Source organism: Oikopleura dioica, chromosome 1 (assembly GCF_907165135.1).
Source record: "Oikopleura dioica chromosome 1, OKI2018_I68_1.0, whole genome shotgun sequence".
Classification (NCBI taxonomy): Eukaryota; Metazoa; Chordata; class Appendicularia; order Copelata; family Oikopleuridae; genus Oikopleura; species Oikopleura dioica.
In genome coordinates, this window is record NC_137291.1 from 12,111,527 (window position 1) to 12,134,808 (window position 23,282).

General features: G+C 42.0%; 10 protein-coding genes across 17 annotated transcripts; all 10 read left to right on the forward strand.

The window, feature by feature from the left end:
- Nucleotides 1-20: 20 nt before the first annotated feature.
- LOC145695521 (methionine aminopeptidase 2-like) lies at nt 21-2,658 on the forward strand. 3 transcript variants are annotated; one of them, XM_081772505.1, is made up of 10 exons: nt 21-173; nt 296-391; nt 574-724; nt 804-965; nt 1,073-1,211; nt 1,253-1,366; nt 1,410-1,530; nt 1,628-1,755; nt 1,933-2,169; nt 2,215-2,658. In XM_081772505.1, exons 1-10 carry the CDS (start codon nt 26-28, stop codon nt 2,350-2,352), a joined length of 1,434 nt encoding a protein of 477 aa, XP_081628631.1. In that variant the 5' UTR covers nt 21-25; the 3' UTR covers nt 2,353-2,658. The 3 variants fall into 3 exon arrangements, with proteins under 3 accessions (XP_081628631.1, XP_081628633.1, XP_081628632.1); XM_081772507.1 differs by lacking the exon at nt 1,628-1,755 and adding an exon at nt 1,783-1,886; XM_081772506.1 differs by having other exon boundaries at nt 296-385; nt 568-724.
- A 32-nt stretch (nt 2,659-2,690) lies between these two features.
- On the forward strand, nt 2,691-6,021 carry LOC145695891 (polypyrimidine tract-binding protein 1-like). Of its 5 annotated transcripts, none has more exons than XM_081772936.1 (14): nt 2,691-2,762; nt 2,841-2,979; nt 3,827-3,886; nt 4,132-4,266; nt 4,308-4,466; nt 4,510-4,675; nt 4,717-4,819; nt 4,873-5,021; nt 5,063-5,220; nt 5,265-5,391; nt 5,435-5,607; nt 5,651-5,769; nt 5,813-5,876; nt 5,922-6,021. In XM_081772936.1, exons 2-14 carry the CDS (start codon nt 2,842-2,844, stop codon nt 6,006-6,008), a joined length of 1,638 nt encoding a protein of 545 aa, XP_081629062.1. In that variant the 5' UTR covers nt 2,691-2,762; nt 2,841; the 3' UTR covers nt 6,009-6,021. The 5 variants fall into 5 exon arrangements, with proteins under 5 accessions (XP_081629062.1, XP_081629063.1, XP_081629066.1 ...); XM_081772938.1 differs by lacking the exons at nt 2,691-2,762; nt 2,841-2,979 and adding exons at nt 3,173-3,477; nt 3,522-3,611; XM_081772940.1 differs by lacking the exon at nt 2,841-2,979 and having other exon boundaries at nt 2,695-2,762.
- A 210-nt stretch (nt 6,022-6,231) lies between these two features.
- LOC145695890 (uncharacterized) lies at nt 6,232-8,143 on the forward strand. The gene is made up of 3 exons (XM_081772935.1): nt 6,232-6,655; nt 6,693-7,843; nt 7,884-8,143. Exons 1-3 carry the CDS (start codon nt 6,305-6,307, stop codon nt 8,122-8,124), a joined length of 1,743 nt encoding a protein of 580 aa, XP_081629061.1. The 5' UTR covers nt 6,232-6,304; the 3' UTR covers nt 8,125-8,143.
- Nucleotides 8,144-8,194: 51 nt separating this feature from the next.
- On the forward strand, nt 8,195-10,522 carry LOC145695888 (uncharacterized). The gene is made up of 7 exons (XM_081772931.1): nt 8,195-8,832; nt 8,877-9,273; nt 9,318-9,656; nt 9,705-9,882; nt 9,923-10,106; nt 10,150-10,229; nt 10,278-10,522. The coding sequence occupies exons 1-7, from the start codon at nt 8,217-8,219 to the stop codon at nt 10,413-10,415; spliced, it is 1,932 nt and encodes a 643-aa protein (XP_081629057.1). The 5' UTR covers nt 8,195-8,216; the 3' UTR covers nt 10,416-10,522.
- A 122-nt stretch (nt 10,523-10,644) lies between these two features.
- LOC145695902 (phospholipid scramblase 2-like) lies at nt 10,645-11,976 on the forward strand. The gene is made up of 5 exons (XM_081772952.1): nt 10,645-10,656; nt 10,724-11,206; nt 11,249-11,456; nt 11,501-11,760; nt 11,806-11,976. Exons 1-5 carry the CDS (start codon nt 10,654-10,656, stop codon nt 11,929-11,931), a joined length of 1,080 nt encoding a protein of 359 aa, XP_081629078.1. The 5' UTR covers nt 10,645-10,653; the 3' UTR covers nt 11,932-11,976.
- A 222-nt stretch (nt 11,977-12,198) lies between these two features.
- LOC145695901 (phospholipid scramblase 2-like) lies at nt 12,199-13,688 on the forward strand. Its single transcript, XM_081772951.1, has 5 exons — nt 12,199-12,222; nt 12,304-12,903; nt 12,947-13,154; nt 13,199-13,458; nt 13,515-13,688. The coding sequence occupies exons 1-5, from the start codon at nt 12,220-12,222 to the stop codon at nt 13,638-13,640; spliced, it is 1,197 nt and encodes a 398-aa protein (XP_081629077.1). The 5' UTR covers nt 12,199-12,219; the 3' UTR covers nt 13,641-13,688.
- Nucleotides 13,689-14,993: 1,305 nt separating this feature from the next.
- LOC145695908 (phospholipid scramblase 1-like) lies at nt 14,994-16,901 on the forward strand. The gene is made up of 5 exons (XM_081772958.1): nt 14,994-15,212; nt 15,259-15,460; nt 15,504-15,658; nt 15,701-15,859; nt 16,223-16,901. Exons 1-5 carry the CDS (start codon nt 15,015-15,017, stop codon nt 16,262-16,264), a joined length of 756 nt encoding a protein of 251 aa, XP_081629084.1. The 5' UTR covers nt 14,994-15,014; the 3' UTR covers nt 16,265-16,901.
- Nucleotides 16,902-16,934: 33 nt separating this feature from the next.
- On the forward strand, nt 16,935-18,837 carry LOC145695898 (aspartyl aminopeptidase-like). The gene is made up of 7 exons (XM_081772948.1): nt 16,935-17,148; nt 17,190-17,428; nt 17,471-17,724; nt 17,797-18,074; nt 18,118-18,327; nt 18,368-18,439; nt 18,482-18,837. Exons 1-7 carry the CDS (start codon nt 16,984-16,986, stop codon nt 18,704-18,706), a joined length of 1,443 nt encoding a protein of 480 aa, XP_081629074.1. The 5' UTR covers nt 16,935-16,983; the 3' UTR covers nt 18,707-18,837.
- On the forward strand, nt 18,838-20,580 carry LOC145695911 (transmembrane emp24 domain-containing protein 9-like). Its single transcript, XM_081772961.1, has 5 exons — nt 18,838-19,016; nt 19,069-19,167; nt 19,212-19,316; nt 19,456-19,653; nt 20,143-20,580. Exons 1-5 carry the CDS (start codon nt 18,852-18,854, stop codon nt 20,218-20,220), a joined length of 645 nt encoding a protein of 214 aa, XP_081629087.1. The 5' UTR covers nt 18,838-18,851; the 3' UTR covers nt 20,221-20,580.
- A 43-nt stretch (nt 20,581-20,623) lies between these two features.
- On the forward strand, nt 20,624-23,214 carry LOC145695280 (coiled-coil domain-containing protein 63-like). 2 transcript variants are annotated; one of them, XM_081772283.1, is made up of 10 exons: nt 20,624-20,781; nt 20,867-21,005; nt 21,054-21,155; nt 21,205-21,431; nt 21,523-21,795; nt 21,843-22,070; nt 22,112-22,371; nt 22,421-22,547; nt 22,620-22,670; nt 22,817-23,214. In XM_081772283.1, the coding sequence occupies exons 1-10, from the start codon at nt 20,684-20,686 to the stop codon at nt 23,058-23,060; spliced, it is 1,749 nt and encodes a 582-aa protein (XP_081628409.1). In that variant the 5' UTR covers nt 20,624-20,683; the 3' UTR covers nt 23,061-23,214. The 2 variants fall into 2 exon arrangements, with proteins under 2 accessions (XP_081628409.1, XP_081628410.1); XM_081772284.1 differs by lacking the exon at nt 22,620-22,670.
- Nucleotides 23,215-23,282: the final 68 nt, after the last annotated feature.

A 23,282-nucleotide genomic window follows, 5' to 3' on the forward strand; every position in this document is an offset into this window, starting at 1 on the left:
TTGAACCTCTTCTTCCAAGAGTAGAATGTCGGTAGAAGGTGAAGTAAAGGATCAGGTCGAGGAGATGAAAATTGACGAGCCTGTGGCAGAGGGAGCAGAAGCTCCAGCTCAGGATGCGCCTAAGAAAAAGAAGAAGAACAAGAAGAAGAAGAAAAACAATGCAAGCAAAGAAGGTATTCGATTATTATCCGCGTATATCATATACGGTATATGAAATGTATGACGAAAAACTATCCGTGCAATTCATTTTGCTTATGTTTTGGACGCTTGTTCGGTTTGAAATCGTGAAATTAAGGAGAAGGTGACCAAGGCGACGCTCCCGCAGAAGGTGAGGACGCCGACGAAGGTAACGATGGTGAAGGTGAAGGAGCACCTGCCGAAGGCGGTGAAGGCCAGAGTTTGACCTAAAAAAGCTGAGCGCCCACACTTCAAGTTGTACTTGACACGTCTCTGTGACAACAAATTTGTTTACAGTTACATTTGGCCAAGTACTCGCCGCCTACTGTGTAGGTACTGGCGGGCCTTGTGAAAAATGGGAAAACAAGTTTCCCTTTTCCAAACTCTGAGAAAAAGGCGGAGAGAGTAAATCGAAGAAGAAGCGCAATCGAAAGCGAAATAAGAAAGTTCAGCAGACTGATCCGCCCACGATCGCGATCAAAGATATTTTCAAGAATGGAGTCTTCCCTGTTGGACAAGAATGTGAATACCCTACTCAGTCTGATATGTATGTGTCTATAGACATGTTTTTCGTAACAAAAATTCATAACAACGCCGTAATACCTATGTACCGTAAAATATTCAAGGCGATCGGCTATCTGGAGGCAGACGAACGAAGAGCGTAAAAACGCCGACAAGCTTTGGGAAGAGATTTGGAATGACCATCGTCAGGCTGCCGAGGCTCATCGAACGACGCGAAAGCATCTGCAGGATTTCATCAAGCCTGGCATGTCGATGATTGAAATTTGGTGAGTCTTTATTACTCAATTAGCGGAGCTTTTGTTACGCCATTGTCTTGGCGAGTATGTTGAGAGATGAGATGGGAAAGTCGGCTCTAATATTTATTTTTTTCTAGTGAGAAACTGGAGGCCGCTTCAAGAGCTACAATCGGCGAAAGTGGGCTGGATGCTGGTCTTGCTTTCCCAACTGGTTGTTCGTTGAATCACTGCGCTGCTCATTACACTCCAAACGCTGGAGATAAGACCGTCTTACAGGTATTTCAGAGATTTGTTGTCATTTTCATCATTCACTTTAGTATGATGACGTCTGCAAGATTGATTTCGGTACGCACGTCAATGGTCGAATTATTGACTCTGCCTTTACTGTTGCGTTCAATCCCAAATATGACCGTCTTTTGGAAGCTGTCAAGGTTTGATATGATTACTTTCCAAACGCATTTAATTGACTTACAGGATGCAACGAATACGGGTATCAAGAACGCTGGTATCGACGCCCGACTGAATGAAATTGGTGCAATCATTCAGGAAACAATGGAAAGTTATGAAGTCGAACTCGACGGAAAGACCTATCAAGGTAAAAATAAGCGCTAGCCACTTACTTCTTCACTTGAGCACTAAATCATTCACATCTACTGTAGTAACGTAGTCTTCATCACTCTAACCCTGTTCAGTAAAATCGATTCGTAACCTATCTGGTCACTCGATCGAGCAGTATCGTATCCATGCGGGCAAATCAGTGCCGATCGTCGGCCCTGCTTCGGACCGATACTCCGCTTATCACGGAGACCCTCTCATGGAGGTAAATACAACTTACATTTATATTCAGTTCGGCCCATTCGTAACCTTAATGGGCACTCTATTGGCCAGTACCAAATCCATGCCGGCAAAACCGTACCCATCGTTAAAGGGGGCGATCAAACCAGGATGGAGGTGAGGCCGAGCAGAAGGTTTTTTGATGTCTAAACTCATCTTCTAGGAAAACGAAGTGTACGCCATTGAAACCTTCGGCTCAACTGGCAAAGGCTACGTCCACGATGACATGGATTGCTCTCACTACATGATCGAGTACAACAGCATCAACGACACGCCACAAGTCAGAACTGGTGGAGCGCGAAAACTCTTCCACACGCTCAAGAAGAACTTCGGAACTCTCGCTTTCTGCCGAAGATGGATCGACAGACTCGGTGAAACTCGATACCTTGGCAACTTAAAGGTAGCCATTTTGCTTTGTTGAATAAGGACTGATCAGTTTTTTTAGCAACTTATCGATGCTGGAGTCGTCGATGCTTATCCACCACTTTGCGATGTCAAGGGTTGCTTCACTGCCCAATACGAACACACCATTCTGATGCGACCTACTTGCAAGGAAGTTGTTTCGCGAGGCGACGACTACTAATCATCCATTGTCTCTTGTATCCATTATTTCTGTATAACGAAATTGTTATCGGATTTGCACCAATATTCAATATTGTGTTATTGGAATCTCACAACATCTAATCGTCAAACAAAAGCTCACAACTTCTACTCAATATTCAGGATTAAAACAAACGTCTCCTGACATGATAACTCTAGGCTAATTCCCCTTCAAATCAATGATACTACTATTAATATTTATTAAAAGAACATCTGATGTTATGGATGGTTCATCTGTATACTGAATATACTGGCTTTTGAAACTGCTCGACATACAAAATCGATCTGACTTTATGCTTTTCAATGTTTCGCTTTAGATGCCGTTAGACTGAAAAATCGGAAAAACCAGCCTCGCTTCCTACTTTTGTCCATATCGGTTGGACATTTGAAAAGGTAACCCTCTGGTCCTCGCTCAAGCTCCTTCCAATCTCTACTATTTCCTTCTCTCTCCTCCTAAAACCTCTTTGCCAGAATGGACTCTGGCTATTCAGCACTTTCTGAAAGTGGCTCTACTTCTCACTTACCAAGAAATCAAAAGACCAAGAAACATGCTTCTGTTTCTATTCAAACGCAAACTGGCGAATCCGGCGGGTACACTCTCCCCGTCAAGGTATTTACTGAACATTTAACACTTTCATTTACAGTTTTCCTTTGCTCCTTTACTAATCCTTTCCTGTTCCGTGAAAACGAAATCTGAGGGTGATATAAGTTTGTCAGGGTGGTCATAGAGATTCAATGTGTATTCAATGTGTGGACGATGGGAGGGATGAGAGAAGGGGCTAATTTCAAATTGTCGATGACTCTCGCTCTACGTGAGGCGGTGAAGCGTGACCTTACCCGAGAAATGTTCCATTCCGCGGAGGTTGTTTTTGGCGCCGCGGGGGGAGAATACCCTACCATGGTACTGAATATTTTGGCCTTCAGCCGTATCGAGCTTAGACCCTAGTAAATTTTGGGGAAACAAAAAAAGAAAGGTCGGCAAAAATAAAAATCGGAAATCCAAACTCGATCAACCCCCCTTTTTTATTGTAAAGAGAGAACTAAAGTGGCGAAAATTACAGGCTTCGTTGAGCAATTCTATCCAGTCGACGGGGCTGCCGTCGAGACAGTATATTAAATTTATCAGAGACAATTAAAAAACCCACTATCTAGACAAGCCAATGTGGTATGACTGCTCATGTCGGCTACATTCCCGTCCCGTACACTACCCACATCGACCCCTACAATAATGTGCAATACACGGTAAATATTGTAAACTCTATTTGATCTTTTCGAAAAAGAAAGCGGATCGAGTCGTAAATTAGCTCCATATTTTGGATCGTTCGGCCCGCGCTCATCTACACAAAGGGGATCAAATTTAGGTGGATCCAAGACAATATCACCCTCGATTTCGTTTTTTCGGAGACCCCTTTTCGACTTTATTGAAAGTTGTGTTATTAACCCGAAATTTTGTGTAGCGTGAGAGAGATTGTTCTGCTGATATTGTCCCATGTGGTGCTCGTAATGAATTCAAAAAGGTAACTAAAGTAGAAAATAGAACCTATTTGGTTCTAGGGAAAAATCAGGCCGAGGGATTATCCTTCGAACTCGTTTCGGTTGATTACGCGAGGCTTATTGAGCCGTGATCAATCATTTTTCCTGCCCCGAGGAATAGAATTGCAGCTAATTGACTCGGGTCTTTTTCATTGATTCGTGTGTTTTCAAAATGTATAATGAACTATGAAACGAAATTTATAAATCTTTATAAATAATCTACTGATAGATGAAAACTGATGATGAAGGATCACGCGTGCTCCACGTACGCGGACTGCCTGATGATGTTTCTGAGCATGAAATCTGGAAGCTAGTACTGCCATTCAAAACATTAGGCCTCATGGTTAACTTTATGCACCTCAAGGTAGGAGTTTTTCCTTGACCCATCTTGAATCGCTGCTATAGAGCAAGAATCAAGCGTTTATCGAAGTTGACAGCATCGAAATGGCCCGTGAAATGGTCCAATACTATGTTCTTAATCCGCCATGTATACGCCAGCGAACAATTCATTTACAATTCTCCAACCACAAGCAGCTTAGCCCACCAAGTTCTGCCTTACAAGAGGTTTATTCCATCCCAAAAACAATCAAGCTAAGAATAAATTTAGAAATTACTTATCGAGTTGCAGAAATTCCAAGAAGTAGAAGGCGGCAATAATCATGTACTCCGGGTAGTCGTTGAAAACATGACCTACCAGATCACTCTCGACGTACTTACACATCTGTTCAGCCAGTTTGGCAATGTTCTCAAAGTTATTACGTTTACAAAAAACAGTAAGCTCCGTCTTTACGACTCTTGATTAAATTTTCGATAGACCAATTCCAAGCGCTCATCCAAATGGACTGTGAAAGTAATGCGCAGGCTGCCAAGCTCTCACTCGACGGAAAAAATGTTTACACAAACTGCTGTACCCTCAGGTAAGAAGCTGAACTAGCTCGATGAAACTGTTACTAACGACTTCTCCCTGAAGAATAGACTACTCAAAGCTGCAACAACTTAATGTCAAATTCAACAATGACAAGTCCCGTGACTACACTCGTCCAGAATTGCCACAAAGTGATGATTACAATAACTCGCATTCACACTCACATTCGCATCAGCACTCGCAAATGATTCCAAGTAAGACTTGAAAGTTGAAGAGCCTTTGCTGTATTTTTTAGCTTATCAAAGTGGCCTTATGGGTCAGGCTCCTCAAATGGGCATTCCAACTTCAATGATGTCTCCTTTGCCAACTATTCAAAACGGTTCCTCGCCATACTCCCCTGCACCGCCATCCAATGGCCCGACTGTCCTTCTTGTTGCCAATCTCGATGAGGAGGTAAAGGAACCAACTTTGTGAAAAATGCTCAAGTTACATTTTAGCGTATTACATGTGACATACTTTTCACTCTCTTTGGCGTCTACGGAAATGTACTAAGGGTGAAAATTCTTTACAACAAGAAAGATAACGCACTGCTTCAAATGGCCGACAACCATCAAGCTACCACTGGTAGAGCTTTCCCTGATGAACCTGTATCTTAACTAAGATTTAGCCCTGACCCACCTGAATAGTCGCGTTCTTCATGATAAGCCCCTCCGAGTTGTCTTCTCAAAGCATCAACAAGTCCAGCTGCCTAAGGAAAATCACGAAGCCTGTGATCTTACTAAAGATTTCACCAACAACCCTCTCCATAGGTTCAAGAAGCCTGGATCTAAGAATTTCCAGGTAGGATTCAAAAAGTTACTCCCATCAAAAACGATGTTTTAAGAACATTCATCCTCCATCCGAAACGCTACATCTCAGTAACATTCCACCAGAAATCGAGGAAGAACGCATACGAGAACTTTTTGTCCCATTCGGGAATATAAAGAACTTCAGATTTTTCCAGTAAGAGAATTAAGTTTTTCAGCAGCATTCAAAGAAATTTTAGTAATGATAAAAAGATGGCCCTCATTGAAATGGGTTCCGAACCTGAAGCTGTAGAAGCCTTAATTGTAAGTCTACAACTGTTTTCTCGTCATATATTTTGTTTATTCTAGCAATTACATAACGTGAAGCTGAGTGACACAAACCACCTAAGAGTATCATTCTCAAGAAGTGCTATTGCTGCTCCAAAAACTCAATAAAGTTCCTCCGTTACCATCCTCTTTCGAGCGGAAGGTTGACTAAAAATTCTATTTGTGTTCGTGTGTTCTTGCAATTTTACCTTCAAATACAGAGGGTACAAAATTTTTGTCCTCAACAGGTCAAAGAGTAGATTTTCTTGACAAATAGTAAACTCCCATTCCAAATCAAGCAGCTCGCAAATATTTACCCAAACTCGCTGCAAATACCCAAATCTTGGCGTGTCTTGGTCCTTTTCAGTGAGCCGCGCCTGCTTTAGAGAACTCTCGAAGTCGTTTGATAAACGTCGGCGGAAATCATGATGCGAGTACAACATGCTCTCCGGCATGTTCGAGCCAAATCTATCCGTGTTGGATGCGCTTCTGGATTTTGGGGTGATTCGACCTTGTCCACCGGTCAGCTTGTTGAAAAGGGAGATCTTGACTATCTTGTGTACGATTATCTCTCTGAGATCACCATGTCTCTCATGGTCGGCGCCCAAATGAGACGACCAGAGATGGGCTACGCTCCTGATGTCATCAGAGACATCAAGCCTCATTTCGGAGCCCTTCAGGAGCGCGGCACTAAGTTGGTTTGCAATGCTGGAGGCATCAACCCCGTTGGTTGTGCTGAGGCCATGTCCAAAGCAGCGGAAGCTGCTGGTTTCAAGGTAGATAATGATCGCTTTTTAATAATTCACAATCTAGGACCTCAAAATTGCCGCTATCGGAGGCGATCAAGTTGAACAGCCAGGCTACATGACTTCCAATGCGTATTTTGGATGTGAATCGGTTGTTGAAGCTCTCAATCGAGGTGCTGATATGGTCTTGACGGGTCGTCTTGCTGATTCTGCATTGATCCTTGGCCCCGCCATGTACGAATTCGGCTGGAAGATGAACGACTGGGACAAGCTTGCTGCAGGATCTGCTGCTGGTCATATTGTGGAGTGTGGAGCTCAGTGCACTGGTGGAAACCACACTGATTGGCAAAACGTTGCTGACTCTTGGTGGAATGTTGGCTTCCCCATTGCCATTATCGATGAGTCTGGTTCATTCGAAATTACCAAACCAGAAGGTACCGGGGGCAAGGTCTCTTGGGCCACTGTTGCTGAGCAGTTGACCTATGAAGTTGGCAATCCCGCTGGTTACATCCTCCCCGATGTTGTTGCCAATCTATCTGAAGCCGTCATTGAAGAAGTTGGCGAAAATCGAGTCAAGGTTACCGGAATCACTGGTGTTGCGCCTACCGACACACTTAAACTTGGCCGAACAAAGTTCGATGGTTTCCGATCTATCCTTCCTGTCTACATCGGCGGCCGAGATTGCCAAGAAAAAGCCCTCGCAACTGGCCGAGCATTGATCAAGCGAATCGAGGATGAGCTCGAAAAGCGCGATCTTGGAAAATTCACTCGAGTAACAATGGCAGTCACTCCTCCTCTCGGAGTAAAAACGCCAGAATGCACCCTTCGAGTTGTCGTGCGCCACCCAGATCGTGAAGCTCTCAAGTTTTTCGGTCTGGAGATCGCTACTGCTGGAACTTCGATGGCTCCTGGTCTTCAAGCCGTGTCTGGTGGGCGACCAAAGCCTACTCCCTGTCTTTCTTATCAGTCAGTTTTGATACCTAAAAGCGATGTCACGCCGACCATCACACTTGGCGACGAAGAAATTGAAGTTCCTAACTTTTCTGACTACGAGGCAACGAAAGAAATCCCGCAACCAAACGCTCAAGAAGACGCTGTCAGAACGGGCCCATTTACTTATTCAGTCCATGACCTCGCATATACAAGATCAGGAGATAAAGGCAATTCCTGCAATGTTTCTGTGATCGCTCGAAAGCCAGAATATCTTCCATACTTGAGGTTAGCCTAGAAAATTTTGTCGAGGCTATCATATTTTTAGACGACATTTGACCGAAGACAGAATCTTCGAATTCTTCCAAGACAAGTTTGCGGAAGGAGCTACCGCAGAGCTTGTCACCAGATATGACTGGCCCGGACTCAACGCTCTCAACTTCGTCTTGGAAGAGTCACTTGCTGGTGGTGGAATTGCTTCCGATGCTAATGATCCACAAGGAAAAGCTTATGGATCCCTTCTGACTCTGATGGAAATCCCCGATCTCCCTCACATAACTGAACTTTAATAAACCAAACTGTAATTCATGCTCTCGCTTCATTCGACAATTCATAATAAAAAGTCCGATAATTATTTTTCTGACAGTATATTTTGCATAGAATGGTGTCAGGTGGCAGGGAAGTGGCAACAACGGATGCGGACGGAAAGTGGGAAGATGTTCTTCTCCCACCTGCAGCCATGACTTCCGGGAAATTGGAAGGTCTAATTGGATTCCAAGAATTTGTTCCAAACAGAGAGCCCGTCTTTCAAAAGAAGAAGCAAAAACCAGCGAAAACTAAGAAAAGAAAACTTGCGAAAAATGCAGTTTTATTCGGGGAAGGTGAAGATTCAATGGTTACAGAGACTGAGTCGTCCATTCCGTCGGAGCCAAAGAAAAGTAAAAAGGAGCCCACCAAGAAGCCTGAAGAAAAGCCAAAGAAAAAACAGAAAAAGTCGAAAGCCAAATCGTTCGAGCTGACAGACGAAGAGAAAGCAGTGTCGAACAGCGAATATGTGTTTCAGAATAAAATTCCTGAATGGCGAAAGTTTAATCTTGACATTGGACTTCTCCGAGCAATTGACAGTCTCGGTTTTAAATCGCCAACGGATATTCAGCGCCAATGCATTCCAAAAGGATTGAATACGAAGAAAACGATTCTTGGTGCGGCCGAAACGGGCTCTGGAAAAACGATAGCTTATGCTTTGCCAATTTTGCATAAAATTATTGGATATTTGGGTTAGTTAAAACCATCGAAATAAGATCTTTATCCCTCTTTATAGAAAAGTATAGCGCTCAACCAGATGTTGAGCAATCTGATGAGAAAAAACCGTCCCTGGACGAATATCGAGATTTCAGCGAAGAAAAAACAGTTGGTCCTCAAGCCCTTATCCTCTGTCCAACCCGTGAGTTAGCGATGCAGGTTCACGACAGCGTACGACTCGTTTCGAAATTCACTACTGTCAAAACTACCGCCATCGTCGGCGGCATGGCAGCGGAAAAGCAGCAGCGAATTCTCACCAAAATACGACCTGAAATAATTGTCGCGACACCAGGAAGGTTTTGGGAGTTGAGAGAAACTGGTCAAGAATATTTGCAGAATTTACACTCTCTAAAGTATTTTGTTGTTGATGAAGCTGATAGAATGGCCGAGAAGGGTCATTTTGCGGAGCTTGACAGGTATGAATTCAAAAATACAAGCGAAGTTTTAACTTTCAACTTAGAATCGTCGGGGCCCTTGATAAAGCATGCCAGAAGTTCGTATTTTCCGCGACTTTGACTCTCACTCACGTGAATTCGGAACGGATGGATAAAATGAATATAAAAGCAGAAACTGCTAAATCAAAGATAAACAAGCTGATGAAAGCGATTGGTATCGATAGAAAATCTTCTGAGGTCGTTGATCTATCGAACTCATCCATGGTTGCGTCTTCGATCCAGGAGCTGAAGGTTTCGATTTTGAGCGACAAGGATAAAGATGTCTGGCTGTATTATCTCTTGAAGGAAGAAGAGGGTAGATCGATTGTTTTTTGCAATTCCATCACTGGAGTTTTGCGACTGAGGTATTCTCAAAAAAATCATCCAAAGATCGATCCTAAGATCAAATTCAGGGGTCTTTTGGCGACATTGAAGCTCCCTGTTCACGCTCTACATGCAAATTTGAAGCAAAAACAACGGTTAAAAAACTTAGATAGTTTCAAAAAATCAACCGATGGTATTCTCCTTGCAACTGATGTCGCTGCTAGAGGACTGGACATCCCCAACGTCGATCAAATCATTCATTTCCAGGTTTTAGAAGCTGATTTTGAGCAAATCTATTATTTTTTAGTTTCCAAACGCGGCGGAAACGTACGTTCACCGGTCAGGACGATGTGGTCGAGCAGGAAGAACTGGAACGGCTGTTACATTATTGAAAGATTCCGATGTTAAAAACTACAAGAAAGTGCTTCATACTTTGAAAAAAGCTCCGCTTGATAATTATGACGGCGATATGCCACCAAAATTTTACAACGGTTTGTGTTTAGCAGTCTTCAACTTTTTAATCTATGAATTTAGAGCTAATTGATTTGGCAAAGAAAGTTGATGTATTCACGTATCGAAAGAGGAAAACGAATAGTGACAAGTGTTGGCTGAAGGTATTTCAACTCATTTGACTTCGTACAAGATAAATGATTATTGTTTAGAAAAACGCAGAACTTTGTGAAATAGAATTGTCGGAGAGCGAATCGGAAGATGAAATGAATGAACGAAAAGAAATTGAATCTAACGAAAGAAACAAGATTAGACTTGCTGAATTGCTCAAAGCTGCAAGCAAGCAATAAACTGAACATTATTATGCATCAAATCACTCATGAGCAATAATTGTTTCAGAACTTGATCATGATTTGTCTGAAAGTCGAAATGCTGACTATATCCGGGGAAAAACTTATCTTTTGTATCGCTTGGTCATAGTTGGTACGTAACAGTACAGAATCGTAATAATTATTATTTCTAGAACTATTTTTACTAATAAGGGATGAAAACAAATGATTTTAGTTTAGTTCCTTACCGTTAAAAAGCATGGTGAATTCAATTGATTATTTAGCTTCAGACATCACAAGACACTGTCCTTGATTCGATTTATATTTAGTCCGCCCCAGAACACACTCAACCTCCTGTAGATGTAGAAGATGTAAAAGTACCATCCCCATCCGGCGAAACTCCTGTAGATGCCCCAGAGACGAGTGCCGAAGCTCCTACTCCTGCTGGTATGGCACCGCACGGACATGCGTATGGCGCTCCATCTCCTCAACCATATGGTGCGCCACCTCCTCAAGCTTATGGCGCCCCTCCGGCACAAACGTACGGTGCACCAGCTCCAGCACCTGTCCCAGCGCCAGCCGCCCCACAACAACCTATCATCATAAACATCCAGCAAAACGCTGGTGGATTCAACTGGGCCCCTCCACCTTCTCATGCTGAGGTAGCTCGTGCTAATTGTCCTCCAGGCATGGAATACTTCCTTGGCATCAACTCAGTGATTGTGCATCAAAGTGTCTCCTGTAGCGACAATTGCAGCTCCCTCTGTTGTCCATGCATCGCTCCATGCGTTCATGAAGGAAACGAATACAATGTGAGTTCCTTCATTTATATTCGGAATTGATGAAAACTTTAGATTCTGAATAACCAAGAGCAAGCTCTCTTTGAGTTGAAGGAGATGGAGAACTGCGGCGGCGTCCCAGGAAAGATTTTCGCTGGAGCGAATCGAGGTTTTCACATGATTATGACTGATGGTCTCAACAGAGTTGTATGCAAATTAAACCGTAAATACAAATGCAGATCCCCCGTTTGTAATTATTTTCCATGTACTTTGCAAGAAGTCGGTAAGTTTTATCTCCATTGACGCCTAAAGAACACAAAAACTCAGAGGTTACGGATGGAAACGACCACCCAATCGGATTTATCAAACAATCATCTTCTTTGAAAGAGTTGAAGTATGAAATCTGCACTCCTACTGGTGTCCCCACCCTCAAGATAAAGCAAGACCGAAGTTTCTGTGAAAAGCTTTTCCCTGCATGCACAAGCTCATTCTTTCCTTTGACATCATACGACGGCAAGAATAGCATTGGTGGCGTGACTAAGGAGCAAACTTGCTGCGAAATTTTCAGTGGAGAACAAAAATACAAGGTCAGATCACTGACTCCGAACTGCTCGTTTTCAAGCTTTCTTCAGGTCGATTTTCCAGCAGATTTAGACGTGAGAATGAAGACAACCGTTCTCGCAGCATCGATCCTCATCGACTATTTGTACTTCGAAACTGGTGCCTTTGGAATTTGCTCAAAGATCACGCCCTGTTAATTCTAATTTTAAAACTGTGACCGAAGAATAATGTTTATTTTGTTATATCGAAGTCTTAATCATCATCTTAGCAAGGACTCATTTCAGAACTCAACTATGAGTGAGTATCGGTTCGATGTAAAAATGATTAATGATTGGAGTCCACCGCTGTAATCCGTGAGTACCGTGTATAAAAATGTTAAGTAATTATGATACTGTTATGATTTCTAGAATTGTTGTCTAAAAATTTGGATTTCTAAAAATCGTTTCAGTTTTGTAGTTTGATAATCAAACTTTGATTATTTGACCATGGTAAATTTAGTTTGGTAAAGAATGCTGTTTTCATAATCTAAATGAGTTCCTGATATGTGATAGACCTCGAATTTTATTTAGTCTGACGCTCCAGACTACGCTAAGCCTACTCTTCCTGAAGATGGTCAAAAGATACCTTCACCATCTGGTCAAGCTCCAGAAGATGTCCATGAGGAAAGTTCTGCAGTGCCTACTCCTGCTGGTATGGCACCAGGCTACGGTGCTCCCCAACAACCCTATGGTGCCCCTCGAGCTCCAGCTCCACAACCCTACGGTGCACCACCTCCCCAACCTTACGCTCCTCGACCTCCTCAACCTTACGGCGCTCCAGCTCCACAACCTTACCGTCAACCAGCTCCTCAAGCATACGGTGCTCCACCCGCACAAGCATACGGTGCACCCCGACCTCCAGCTCCTGCCCCCGTACAAGCTCCGGCCCCCGCACCAGCTCCAGCAGCACCACAACAGCCCGTCATAATCAATATCCAACAAAACGCTGGTGGATTCAACTGGGCTCCCCGACCTTCTCAAGTGGCTCGCCAAAATTGCCCACCAGGCTTTGAATACTTTCTTGGCGTCAATTCAGTCGTTGTCCATCAAAATATCTCTTGCTCCGTAAATTGTACCTCGCTTATTTGTCCCTGCTGCACTCCATGCGTCCATTCTGGAAATGAATACAATGTAAGTCCATTTTTGTCAACCAGAAAATAAAATTCCATGTTAGATTCTCAATGCCCAAGATCAAGCTCTTTTCGAGCTAAAAGAAACTGAAAATTGTGGTGGTGTTTGTGGCAAAATGTGCGTTGGACCCAATCGAGGATTCGAAATGGTAATGACTGATGGTCTTAACCGCGTCGTTTGTAAAATAAAACGAACATTCAAATGCAGATCTAGCTGCTGTAATTATCTACCATGTACTCTGCAAGAACTCGGTTAGTTTCACTATTTCTCGTTCGAAAACATAACATCTCAAAAGAGGTTACCGATGCGCACAACAACCCAATCGGTTTCATCAAGCAGCAAGCTTCCTGTTGTGATATGAAGTATGAAATCTGCACGCCTACCGGAGTTCCCACCCTTTTAATCGAACAAGACCGAAGTCTCTGTGAAAAGCTCTTTCCCGCATGTACAAGCTCATTCTTTCCCCTCAAATCTTACGACGGCAAGAATAGCATCGGAGGCGTGACGAAGGAGCAGTCGTGTTGCGAAATGTTCAGTGGAGAACAAAAATACCGGGTAAGATTATGCGGCATAATTTATGCCACATTTCCAATCTTATAAATTCTCTTTAGGTCGATTTCCCCAAAGATTTGGACGTGAAAATGAAGACGACCGTTGTTGCAGCTTCAATTCTGATCGACTACTTGTACTTTGAAAATGGCGCCTTTGGAATTATCTCAAACATTATACCTTTTTAACTTATTTTATTATAAATATATTCTATTTTATTTAACTAACAATTGATGTCTGTTTCTTGTCAAAAACGATCATTTCTAAAATAGAAAGAAACGGTCTAGGAAAGTCTGGTGACAGGTTGATTTCAACTGCGAAACGAGATAACAGCGTTTTGAGAGCGAATTTAGGCTTCTTTGCCTTCAAGCTGAAGCCTTTTATTTTTTTCTTAGTTCTTATTCATTCGTGGTGTCTTGAAAGGCAAATAGACGAGATAAGCCTTGAAGAAGCGCGTCGATTTCCTCCATAATCAACTTAGAATAAACTGCTAATTTGTTCTCTTTTTTAACGATGTCTCAAGCCCAGATGAGACTGGCCATAGAGAATTATCGCTTATCTACTTTATAGAGATACCACACACGATGTTTCTCAAGAAAAAGAACATAATCAATCACAATGAAGCATTTTTGTTTGCCTAAAGGGCATATTTAAAGAACACTAAATACCAACATTCTTTTCTGGCAATAAAAATTTGGCAGTCAAAGTTGGTACGAGAGAGGAAGCAAAGGAGTTAACGCGGTTTCCTTGCGTTCATGAATTAAAAAACGAAAGATAATGCGAGCGTTGATAAATATTAGAGTGAGAATCTATCGAAAATGAGAAAGATCAATCAGTATCTATGACGATATCGTTTCTTTTTTGGATATTTTTATGACGAGAACAGTTGAATGAAAAATGTCTGTTCTGCTACCCTGACTTTGCTTTACTTTTCAAGAGCAGAAACCTGAATGCTTGGTCTCTATAGAAACTTAACTGCGCTTAAAGTTATGAGCATTGTTCTGTCCTTTTCAAGGATAGAGATAACCTACTGGGCTGAAAATGATTTCGCTTTGAAATCAAGCCCTGTGCTGTTCTAAATCGAGTTTTCTCCCGAGAGTTATCAATATTCATAGCCAGGTTTTAATCACGTGCGACCAGTGGTCAGCTCAAAACTTGCCTAGAAATTCTCTTTTGTCCCAGATAGAAAAATAGAGAGGCTTTTGCTCCTACATTAATTTTTTAGGAAAAATGTAACATTTTCTTTTTCTGAACGCCCTTTCTAATGAATGACCAAGTTATGATTGAGTAAATAAACTTTATGTAGATTATGGAATCAGCACGGACCCTCTCCATTAGAAATTTTCAGAGAATTTTTAATCGTGATCGCAAGAGAATGTTTTACCTTCATTGTGACAGGGAAATCTCTTAATGATTGAACAAATAGGGCATCACAAAAGTGTATATAAAGCAAATCTTGAATAGTGGCCTAAGATATAAAACTTCATTTCCAACTTCACAAGAGAAACTTCTCCCTAAAAAGAGTCTTATATTCACTCGTTTCCAGCTTTATCTCACCTAGAATGAGTTATCAGCCGCCTCCACCACCAGGAATGCCGATGCAGCAACAGAATGCCTGGGCACCGCCGCCACAAATGGAGCGACCGAGCAATTGTCCACCGGGATTGGAATACTTGCTCCATGTTGATCAGCTGTTGGTAAAACAACAAGTCGAACTCTTCGAAGCTTTCACTGGATTCGAAACATCTAACAAGTACAAGGTATGTTCACAATATTGAATTTTTGGTAGCACTCAGAATTCTTTAGATTCTAAACAGCATGGGACAGCAAGTCTTCTTCGCTGGCGAAAAGAGTGACTGCTGCACTCGCCAATGCTGTGGTCCACTTAGAAGCTTTGAAATGGCGATAACAGACAACATGGGCCAAGAAGTGGCCCGATTCGAACGACCCTTCAATTGTACTTGCCGATGCTGTCTTTGCTACCTTCCGTGCCAGCTCCAAGAGATGGGTTATTAATCTAATGCTCCCCAGACCTTCACTCAGCATTTTAGACATCACGGCTAGTGGACAATTAGTTGGAAAGATCAAGCAACGTGCAGACTGCACCGAGCCGGTCTTTTCAATTTGCGACGCGTCTGGAGAAGAAATTCTCAAAGTAAAAGGACCCGTGTGCGTGATCTCTTGCTGCGGAGACATTGATTTCGAGGTAACTAATTGTAATGAACGACTGACTTATTTGATTAAAAAGGTCCTGACAAAAGATGGTCAGCAAATTGGCAAAGTAACGAAGCAATGGAGCGGTCTCGTCCGCGAAGCCTACACAGACGCTGATAACTTCGGTGTTAGCTTCCCATTAGATCTCGATGTCAGGGTCAAGCTCACTTTGATGGCCATGGTTTTCTTAATCGTAAGTATACTAGACGTATTCTTGCATGATTATTGTTTGATGATGGTTTGTAGGACTCGATGTTTTTTGAAAAAGCTCGCGACGAGCACCCCACAATTTGCCAGAAACTTTGGCCCTCGTGCCTTTTGAAGCACTTTTGGCAGCTATTATTCTTTCTTATCCCCATCGGGATTCTCATAGCGGCCCCTGCAATCGCTATCCATGCATGGATGCGAGACAAATGAGGTTCAATCGGTGGCCTTTTTGGGTGACAACCTGACTGGGTGATTTCCATACCTGAATTATGAAATGATAATTTATCACTTTTAATTCCATTTCTTGCCATTTTGTTTAAATTTTGACGGAACTAATCTTTTAATCTAGGATTTCATGTTCTTTGAAGAGAACCAGCAGAACAACGATTAAAATGGATGATACAGTATCATTGACCTCTTCTTGCTCGTGGTTTCAATTCATCGAACAGAAATATTAATTTGTATAAAAACAATCTGTACCTAACACTGTCCATAAAAAAAAACAATAATGAATTCAGGATCGTCATGATTCTTTTTGCTATTTCTCGTTCTCTCGTCCATATGTTGATATTCTAATACGCCTCGTTTACAAATCAGAATTAAATCAGAAATTCTTCACGATTCTTGACGCCTTTTGCATTGACCTCAGCCTTCCTAAACACCTCCGATTAAGTTCTAAAATAAGCCTCTTATCATTTACCATTATATTGACAAGTTACTATTTCTCATTTGCAGTTTACTCGAAAAATTTCCGCATCGCTTGGGTTGCGTTGTTGGGATTATGGCCGGAAACGGCTGTTTTTTAAGCTTTTTATTGAAAAAAAATCCATATTTTTCAAATAAAGAGACAACAAAAAGTCAGTTTTAACATGTGATACCCCTAATTTTTCAGAATCTTTTATCATTTTTTTTGCAAATGCAATTGCGCTTTCTGTTACCGAGTTCCTCTAATTCTTTTTCTTTCAATCCTAACATATTCCTTCCTGCTCTCGTTTAATGTGATAGTACATTTTAATAAACTTGCTCATTCAAAAGTATATTTCGTACTTATTCCCTGGAGCCAGGATCTGGTGATGTTGTTTTTCTGTTAAATATTAGCTAAGCAATTTCATGTTGAGTCGAGCCAGAGTGCTTCATTGTTCCGTGCTTCGTAAGATGGCAAATCAGAGTGCTAAAGAATTCCTCAAATACGTGAATGCGAGTCCCTCGCCTTATCACGCAGTCGCCGAGTCTGTCAAGCTCCTCGAAGCTGCCAACTACAAAAAAGTCTCAGAGGTACTTTTTTCTCCTATTTCAGTTCACTTTATTAATTTAAGAGAGACGAATGGAATGTGAAACCTGGAGACAAGTTCTATGTTGTTCGAAATCAGTCGATGATTACTGCGTTCGCCGTCGGTGGAAAATGGAAGCCCGGAAATGGCTTCTCAATCGTCGGAGCTCATACTGACTCCCCTTGTCTTCGCGTTAAGAAGAAATCCGATCAGTCTAATCACGGCTCAATCAAAGTGGCTGCAGAATGGTATGGCGGTGGGATCTGGAACACTTGGTTTGACAGGTAAAATTCAATAGGAAAGACAAATGATTACCAGGGTTTTAGAGATCTCAAGCTCGCTGGGCGTGCCATGGTTCGCCAAGCCGATGGAAAAGTTAAACATCAACTCGTTCACATAAACAAGCCGATTCTAAGAGTCCCTAATCTTTGCATCCACTTGAATAGGGGCGTGAACGACAGTTTCGGTCCAAATAAGGAGACCGAAATGGTCCCTATTCTTGCCCAACAAGCTACTTATGAGCTCAATAAGCCTGCTGGGGAGAAGGATAATTCCTATGGAAGTGGAACCTCTATCAAGGGTACTTTTCTCCATTTATATTTATTTAAAATGTAATTATTTGCACATCTACCGGGTCTTAATTTGAAATTAGGCAAACATCACCCGCTTTTCATCAAACTCTTGGAAGATGAACTCAAAGTCAAAGCTGAGGACATTCTCGACGTCGAACTTTGCTTTGCTGACCATCAGGAGAGTTCCATCGGCGGTGTATTCGATGAATACATCTTCTCTCCTCGACTTGACAATCTTTGCTGCTGCTTTACTGCCCTCTCTGGTCTTACTGATGCTGACAAAAATCTCGCTGATGACGAGCAGTGCCGAGTTGTTACTCTCTTTGACAACGAAGAAGTTGGTTCTGGCTCTGCACAGGTTTTAGACCAAAAGTGCTTTCCTTACTCATGTTATGTTTAAGGGAGCTTGCACGAGCTTGATGGAATACATGCTCCGACGAGTTTGTTCCTCCACTACTAACCCAACTGCTTATGAACAGGCTGTTCCAAAGTCTTACATCGTTTCTGCTGATATGGTACACGCTCTCCATCCCAACTACCCAGAAAAGCACGAAAAGAACCATCAGCCCCTTCTCGATCACGGAGTTACAATTAAAACCAACTCAAACCAAGTAAATTCCAATTTTTAACCAAGAAATAATCAATCTCAAGCGATACGCTACAACTGCAGTTACCGCTTCTCTTTTCCACCAAGTCGCCAACGCTGCCAACATTAACATTCAGGTAATCTCTCTTTTCCAAAGTATTGATTTAAAAGTCGTTTAGGACGTTATGGTCCGTAACGACTCCACATGCGGCTCTACAATTGGCCCGATCTCAGCTCAAGGGCTCGGAATGAGAACAATCGATCTGGGAGTGCCCCAGCTGTCAATGCACTCTTGCCGAGAAATGATGGGAACCAAGTCCGTCGAGGAGCTGCGACGCTGCATTGCTGTATTCTTCGAGAAATTCGCTGAGATTGACCGAAACACTTCTGTCGATGATGAATAAATTTTTTCGCTGTCCAAAGTTTCAAAAAATTTAATTTTCAGATCTTCTTCTTATTTTTTTTTCTGCAAGCATACATGTTCATGAAAAGGAAAAATCTCATGCTCACCAATAAAGTTCATTTATTCAAGGAACCAGATCAAATTTTATGTTCTTCGAACGTAGAATGAGAATCGTCTGGCTCTTATCAGCAGTAAGTGCTCTTTATTTTGAAATTTCCGAAAGAGACAAGAAATGCTTTATCGAGGAACTTCCCGAGGATACACAGATGACTGGCAAATATCTTGTCCAGCTTTTTGACAAGCAAACCAAGGTTTGTTTTACAACTGAGGAATTTGTTCTTATCATTGTTTTTTTCTTATCAGGAATGGAAAGAAACGGCCCCGGGCTTTGGAATGCATGTTGATGTTACTGATCCAAGAGACAAGGCTGTTCTCTCACGAGCTTATGGAGCCCAAGGAAGAGTGAGAGAAGACCCTATTTATTTGAAACTAACTCATAAATTCAGTTTACTTTTACATCTCATCACCCCGGCGAGCACAAAATTTGTCTGGCCGGAAACTCTACCAACTGGTCTTCCTCTGGTCGACTCCGAGTTCATCTTGACTTACAGGTGAGAAAGTCTTTAGAGGAACTTTATTATCTTTGGCGACGTTCCAAATTTCGCGCGTTCGCGTAGGTGCTTGCTCTATCACAACGAGGGATAGTTTAATCACAGTAACAATGCAAACTAATGCCCCCTTCTATTACAGATCGGCGAGGACCGTGAAGGATACAAAGAAATCGCTGAAAAGGAGAAACTCTCGGAACTCCAGCTCCGCGTCCGACAACTTCTCGATCAAGTGAATCAAATTCAAAAGGAGCAGAACTTCCAGCGCTCCAGAGAAGTCAGATTCAGAAAGACATCGGAAAACACAAATGCAAAGGTCTTTTGGTGGGCGGCAGTTCAGGTACAGTATCTGAGATAGTTTATCTCGCGAATATTTGTAGGGTGAATTTACAAAAAATCAACTTTTAATCTAGGGGTTGTACGGCTTTCAAATTATGTATGGGACTTCTCCCATGCATATGAATTTCATATTAAAATTTTTTTTCCAAAAATATCATGTGATTTTCTTCTAGCGCCCTCTAAAGTAGCCAAAAAAGTTAATTCTTGAGCTTCACTAAATTTTTTTTTTGAATTATGATCAGAAACCGACGGCGCATCGATTCCGACCCAAAAGAGCACTCAGACTTGAGGCGCTCAAAAGATAGTCCTTTATCGGGGCGAAAAGGGTTGAAAAACGAAAAAAAAATTTTCGAAAAAAAAAATTTTGTTAAGAACTCGGGCATGATCTTTCACCATGCCGAGTTTCAACAAGATAGGATTTATAGGGAAAAAGTCGATTTTTTTGTAAATTCACCCTAAATATTTGACCTGGAATTCAATGAAATCTTAGGTTTTGATCCTTATCGGCGCCGGCATGTGGCAAATGAAACATCTCAAAGGCTTTTTCGAAGCCAAAAAGCTTGTTTAGAAGAATATATTTCAACAGAAAGAATCTTAGAATGCTTCAAATTCCAACCTGTAGCTCAAAAACATCACTTCATTGTACCGCATTATCCCTTCATCAATCGAAAATTGAATGCTTCATAAATACAACCTTGCAAATCTCTTCATCCGAATCATTGTACGGTAGCAATTAACGCAAACTTCTGACTGTTAAATCTTTCAAATTGTCTTTTGCACAATATTTTTTATGAAACCTCACTCCTGCTCCTAAATTGATCGTTTTGTACTGAATTCTCGAATTAGATTTGAATTAATTCTCCTGTGCCGGGTCCCGCTAGGTGCAATTATTGTTCCTTTACTATGAAAAAAAACCTTTTTCTTTCAATCCTCGGTTGCCTTGACAATCATAGTTTGTTATTTCTAGAGCGCTCCTCCGCGTGGATTTGTTTGTTATCACGGATTGAACCGGCGATAAATCAGCTTTTAAAATGAACCGGTCTAAGTCAGCGCGCTCCGCGTATTCCGATGATTCCAGAGATGAAGGAGACGACTCCACGAGACAAGAACATGCAAAGATTCTGCAAAGGTATAAAAAGAATGAGAGACAACAGCTGTGTTTTCCCAGGCTTTCGTTTTATTGAGGATTGAGAATTTTTACGATGAAATTATAGCCTGCGAATAATTGAGGGCGAGAAGAAAAGATGCCAAAATCAGTTTACTTTGGACTCGCGCAAAGACAAGAAGAAGATTGACCTTCTTCTTCGAGAAAAAGCTGAACTCGAGAAAAACATCAACTTAGCTCAGTCCCAGGTAAAGCCCTCTGCATCCTTTACAAAGTCCGAAAGAACATGTTTTCAGCAAAATAGACACAGAGATCAAGTTAATGAAACTGAGATTCGAACAACTCAGCACGATGTTGACATGCTCGACGTTGAGCTGGAGGAAGAGCGCAAGATTGCGGTAAAATAAAACATCAAAGATCGTAAAAAACTAATAATTTATAATGCAGGCTGAGCTGGATGCGCAAATCCGAGGGAATCAGAAATCGAATCAGAATACACGTGTTCGCAGCGCGACGCTTTCGCAAAAAGCTGCCCGCGGAGCTAATGCCACTCGAGACTCAAAAGTCAATGATATCGAAGGGCGGCTTTACAGAGCGAACGCAAAGTACAACCAGACAGTCGCTTATAATGCGCAGAAGCGGACTGAAATCCAAACGTACCGACTTGAGCACAGGTAATTAGGCTTGCAAAATATAAATATCAAAAAGATACCGCAAGACGCGGGAGAGAAACCACGAGTTTCAAAATTTCACTTTCTCTTTCAGAAACTTTGAGCAAGCAGAGCGCAAAATTGACAAGAAACTCAAAGCCGTGAAAAAAGAGACGCAACAAATAATGGAAGCGAGCGCGATCGCATACGAGCAGCGCGAAGATGCCAAGACAAAGCACGCTAATCAACGAGAGCGCTCAGAGAAAGAGCTCGCCCAATACAACTCAGATATCAAACAGCTCGAGAGACTCAACGAGAACCATTTCAACCTCAAGGTCTTCATGGAAAATAAGAATCAAGAACGCATGGAAGTTAATACTGGACCGAGGTACGGACGAATATCATGTTTTCAACGATCAATCCTATTTTTTCTAGTCAGCGAGCTCTTCAAAAACGCCGTGATCAGGAGTTCATGTTGGCCAAGTGCGAGCATAACTGGAAACAAATCCAGGAGATCACAGGAACAGACGATATTTCCGTCATGGTGGAGCAATTCAACGAAACTGAACGCGAGAACTTTGCCTTGTTCAACTACAATAACGAGCTCAACAACAACATTGAGCACGAAAGCGATGCGATAGCAACTCTGAAAGCGAGATTTACGTATGACTTTTCATCCGCTTCAATATCGTTACCTTTTGTAGCTCTCAATCCACCACCTCGCTTCTCAACGACGACGAACGCAACGCCATGCTCATCGCTACGAAGGAAACCCTAGAAGAGAGCGACAAAGCCATGACAACTGCGATGAATTACCTTCAACAATCCAATGACGAATTCGAGATGCTTACTCAGGGAATTACCCAGCTTACTAAGCAACTTTCTCTTGATGTTTCGATTGAGCACAATAATGAATTGATGGATGTTCTTGGCGCGATGGAAGACCGCATCAACGAGCTTATCGGTAAATTATCTTGATGTTTCTCGTTCCTTATTTTTCATCCTCACGTTAGCCGCGAAAGCCGTCATCGTTGAAGAGCTCGATCCGGACATTCATCATACAGCTCGACTGCTCGTTCCAGGACCACCACCTCTTCCAATCGAGGAACGCAGCGCCTTGTTTTCTGCTCCATCAACTGGGTAAGCGTTTTACAGTAAAACTTTTACTCTCAAGTTGAGAGTCTCAACTTGGCAGGATTTCATTTTGTTTAGTGATCTGGCAAACAAGTTACGAAAAAATAAGTTCTTGCAGCTTTTGAAAGGGTAATCACTTTACGCATTTATCATCGACCAACTCATTTACCAAACTCGCATTTATCGACGGTTACTTCTCATGCAAGAGCATTTTGCTAATGCATAATCAGGCGCACTTTCCTTAATTGTATTTACAAATTCTGATATAATTTTAGTGACGCACCAAATAATGAGCAAAAAGAAGACATGATCATCTCGTCCGTACCGCTTGATTTGGACGAGCTTCGACTCCGTGTTCGCGAAAAACGCGAACGAGAAGCTTCATCGCTCAACCCCGAGTCTTCCCAGAAGTTCGAAACTACTAGCGAGAAACCCTTGACATCAGAGTCGAAGATCAGAAGTCGACAATCATCCATGGCAACATCTCAACCACCAAGCAAGCAGCTCGAAGAGGCCTGAAACTTCACATGACATTTTTCCACCATAACAAGTACCCTTTCTCATTCCTATCTTCCGCTGTACTTCTTCGCAATGAATCATGATTTCTTTCAATTTATTTAAACCAAAATTTTTCTATAGTTCAACTATTTTTCTATCCGCTATTTATAAATATATTTTTATATGAAAAAGATAACTCTATCTTCTGATTAAGACTCTTTTATCGCTTTTGAATAGTCTTAA

Excerpts from the sequence above, each read along its gene's own strand:
- LOC145695521 (XM_081772505.1), top strand. The coding sequence starts at position 26 with ATGTCGGTAGAAGGTGAAGTAAAGGATCAGGTCGAGGAGATGAAAATT. Across the intron at positions 966-1,072 it reads ATGTCGATGATTGAAATTTG|TGAGAAACTGGAGGCCGCTT; the intron begins GTGAGTCTTTAT and ends ATTTTTTTCTAG. Across the intron at positions 1,756-1,932 it reads ACGGAGACCCTCTCATGGAG|GAAAACGAAGTGTACGCCAT; the intron begins GTAAATACAACT and ends CTCATCTTCTAG.
- LOC145695891 (XM_081772936.1), top strand. The coding sequence starts at position 2,842 with ATGGACTCTGGCTATTCAGCACTTTCTGAAAGTGGCTCTACTTCTCAC. Across the intron at positions 3,887-4,131 it reads CTCGTAATGAATTCAAAAAG|ATGAAAACTGATGATGAAGG; the intron begins GTAACTAAAGTA and ends ATCTACTGATAG. Across the intron at positions 4,676-4,716 it reads TATTACGTTTACAAAAAACA|ACCAATTCCAAGCGCTCATC; the intron begins GTAAGCTCCGTC and ends AATTTTCGATAG.
- LOC145695890 (XM_081772935.1), top strand. The coding sequence starts at position 6,305 with ATGATGCGAGTACAACATGCTCTCCGGCATGTTCGAGCCAAATCTATC. Across the intron at positions 6,656-6,692 it reads CGGAAGCTGCTGGTTTCAAG|GACCTCAAAATTGCCGCTAT; the intron begins GTAGATAATGAT and ends TTCACAATCTAG. Across the intron at positions 7,844-7,883 it reads GAATATCTTCCATACTTGAG|ACGACATTTGACCGAAGACA; the intron begins GTTAGCCTAGAA and ends TCATATTTTTAG.
- LOC145695888 (XM_081772931.1), top strand. The coding sequence starts at position 8,217 with ATGGTGTCAGGTGGCAGGGAAGTGGCAACAACGGATGCGGACGGAAAG. Across the intron at positions 8,833-8,876 it reads TAAAATTATTGGATATTTGG|AAAAGTATAGCGCTCAACCA; the intron begins GTTAGTTAAAAC and ends CCCTCTTTATAG. Across the intron at positions 10,107-10,149 it reads GCCACCAAAATTTTACAACG|AGCTAATTGATTTGGCAAAG; the intron begins GTTTGTGTTTAG and ends CTATGAATTTAG.
- LOC145695902 (XM_081772952.1), top strand. Across the intron at positions 11,207-11,248 it reads ATGAAGGAAACGAATACAAT|ATTCTGAATAACCAAGAGCA; the intron begins GTGAGTTCCTTC and ends TGAAAACTTTAG. Across the intron at positions 11,761-11,805 it reads GTGGAGAACAAAAATACAAG|GTCGATTTTCCAGCAGATTT; the intron begins GTCAGATCACTG and ends AGCTTTCTTCAG.
- LOC145695901 (XM_081772951.1), top strand. Across the intron at positions 12,904-12,946 it reads ATTCTGGAAATGAATACAAT|ATTCTCAATGCCCAAGATCA; the intron begins GTAAGTCCATTT and ends ATTCCATGTTAG. Across the intron at positions 13,459-13,514 it reads GTGGAGAACAAAAATACCGG|GTCGATTTCCCCAAAGATTT; the intron begins GTAAGATTATGC and ends AATTCTCTTTAG.
- LOC145695908 (XM_081772958.1), top strand. The coding sequence starts at position 15,015 with ATGAGTTATCAGCCGCCTCCACCACCAGGAATGCCGATGCAGCAACAG. Across the intron at positions 15,461-15,503 it reads GTGCCAGCTCCAAGAGATGG|ACATCACGGCTAGTGGACAA; the intron begins GTTATTAATCTA and ends TCAGCATTTTAG. Across the intron at positions 15,659-15,700 it reads GCGGAGACATTGATTTCGAG|GTCCTGACAAAAGATGGTCA; the intron begins GTAACTAATTGT and ends TTGATTAAAAAG.
- LOC145695898 (XM_081772948.1), top strand. The coding sequence starts at position 16,984 with ATGTTGAGTCGAGCCAGAGTGCTTCATTGTTCCGTGCTTCGTAAGATG. Across the intron at positions 18,075-18,117 it reads TTGGTTCTGGCTCTGCACAG|GGAGCTTGCACGAGCTTGAT; the intron begins GTTTTAGACCAA and ends GTTATGTTTAAG. Across the intron at positions 18,328-18,367 it reads TTAAAACCAACTCAAACCAA|CGATACGCTACAACTGCAGT; the intron begins GTAAATTCCAAT and ends ATCAATCTCAAG.
- LOC145695911 (XM_081772961.1), top strand. The coding sequence starts at position 18,852 with ATGTTCTTCGAACGTAGAATGAGAATCGTCTGGCTCTTATCAGCAGTA. Across the intron at positions 19,017-19,068 it reads TTTTTGACAAGCAAACCAAG|GAATGGAAAGAAACGGCCCC; the intron begins GTTTGTTTTACA and ends TTTTCTTATCAG. Across the intron at positions 19,654-20,142 it reads TTTGGTGGGCGGCAGTTCAG|GTTTTGATCCTTATCGGCGC; the intron begins GTACAGTATCTG and ends ATGAAATCTTAG.
- LOC145695280 (XM_081772283.1), top strand. The coding sequence starts at position 20,684 with ATGAACCGGTCTAAGTCAGCGCGCTCCGCGTATTCCGATGATTCCAGA. Across the intron at positions 22,548-22,619 it reads TTTTCTGCTCCATCAACTGG|TGATCTGGCAAACAAGTTAC; the intron begins GTAAGCGTTTTA and ends CATTTTGTTTAG. Across the intron at positions 22,671-22,816 it reads TTCTTGCAGCTTTTGAAAGG|TGACGCACCAAATAATGAGC; the intron begins GTAATCACTTTA and ends ATATAATTTTAG.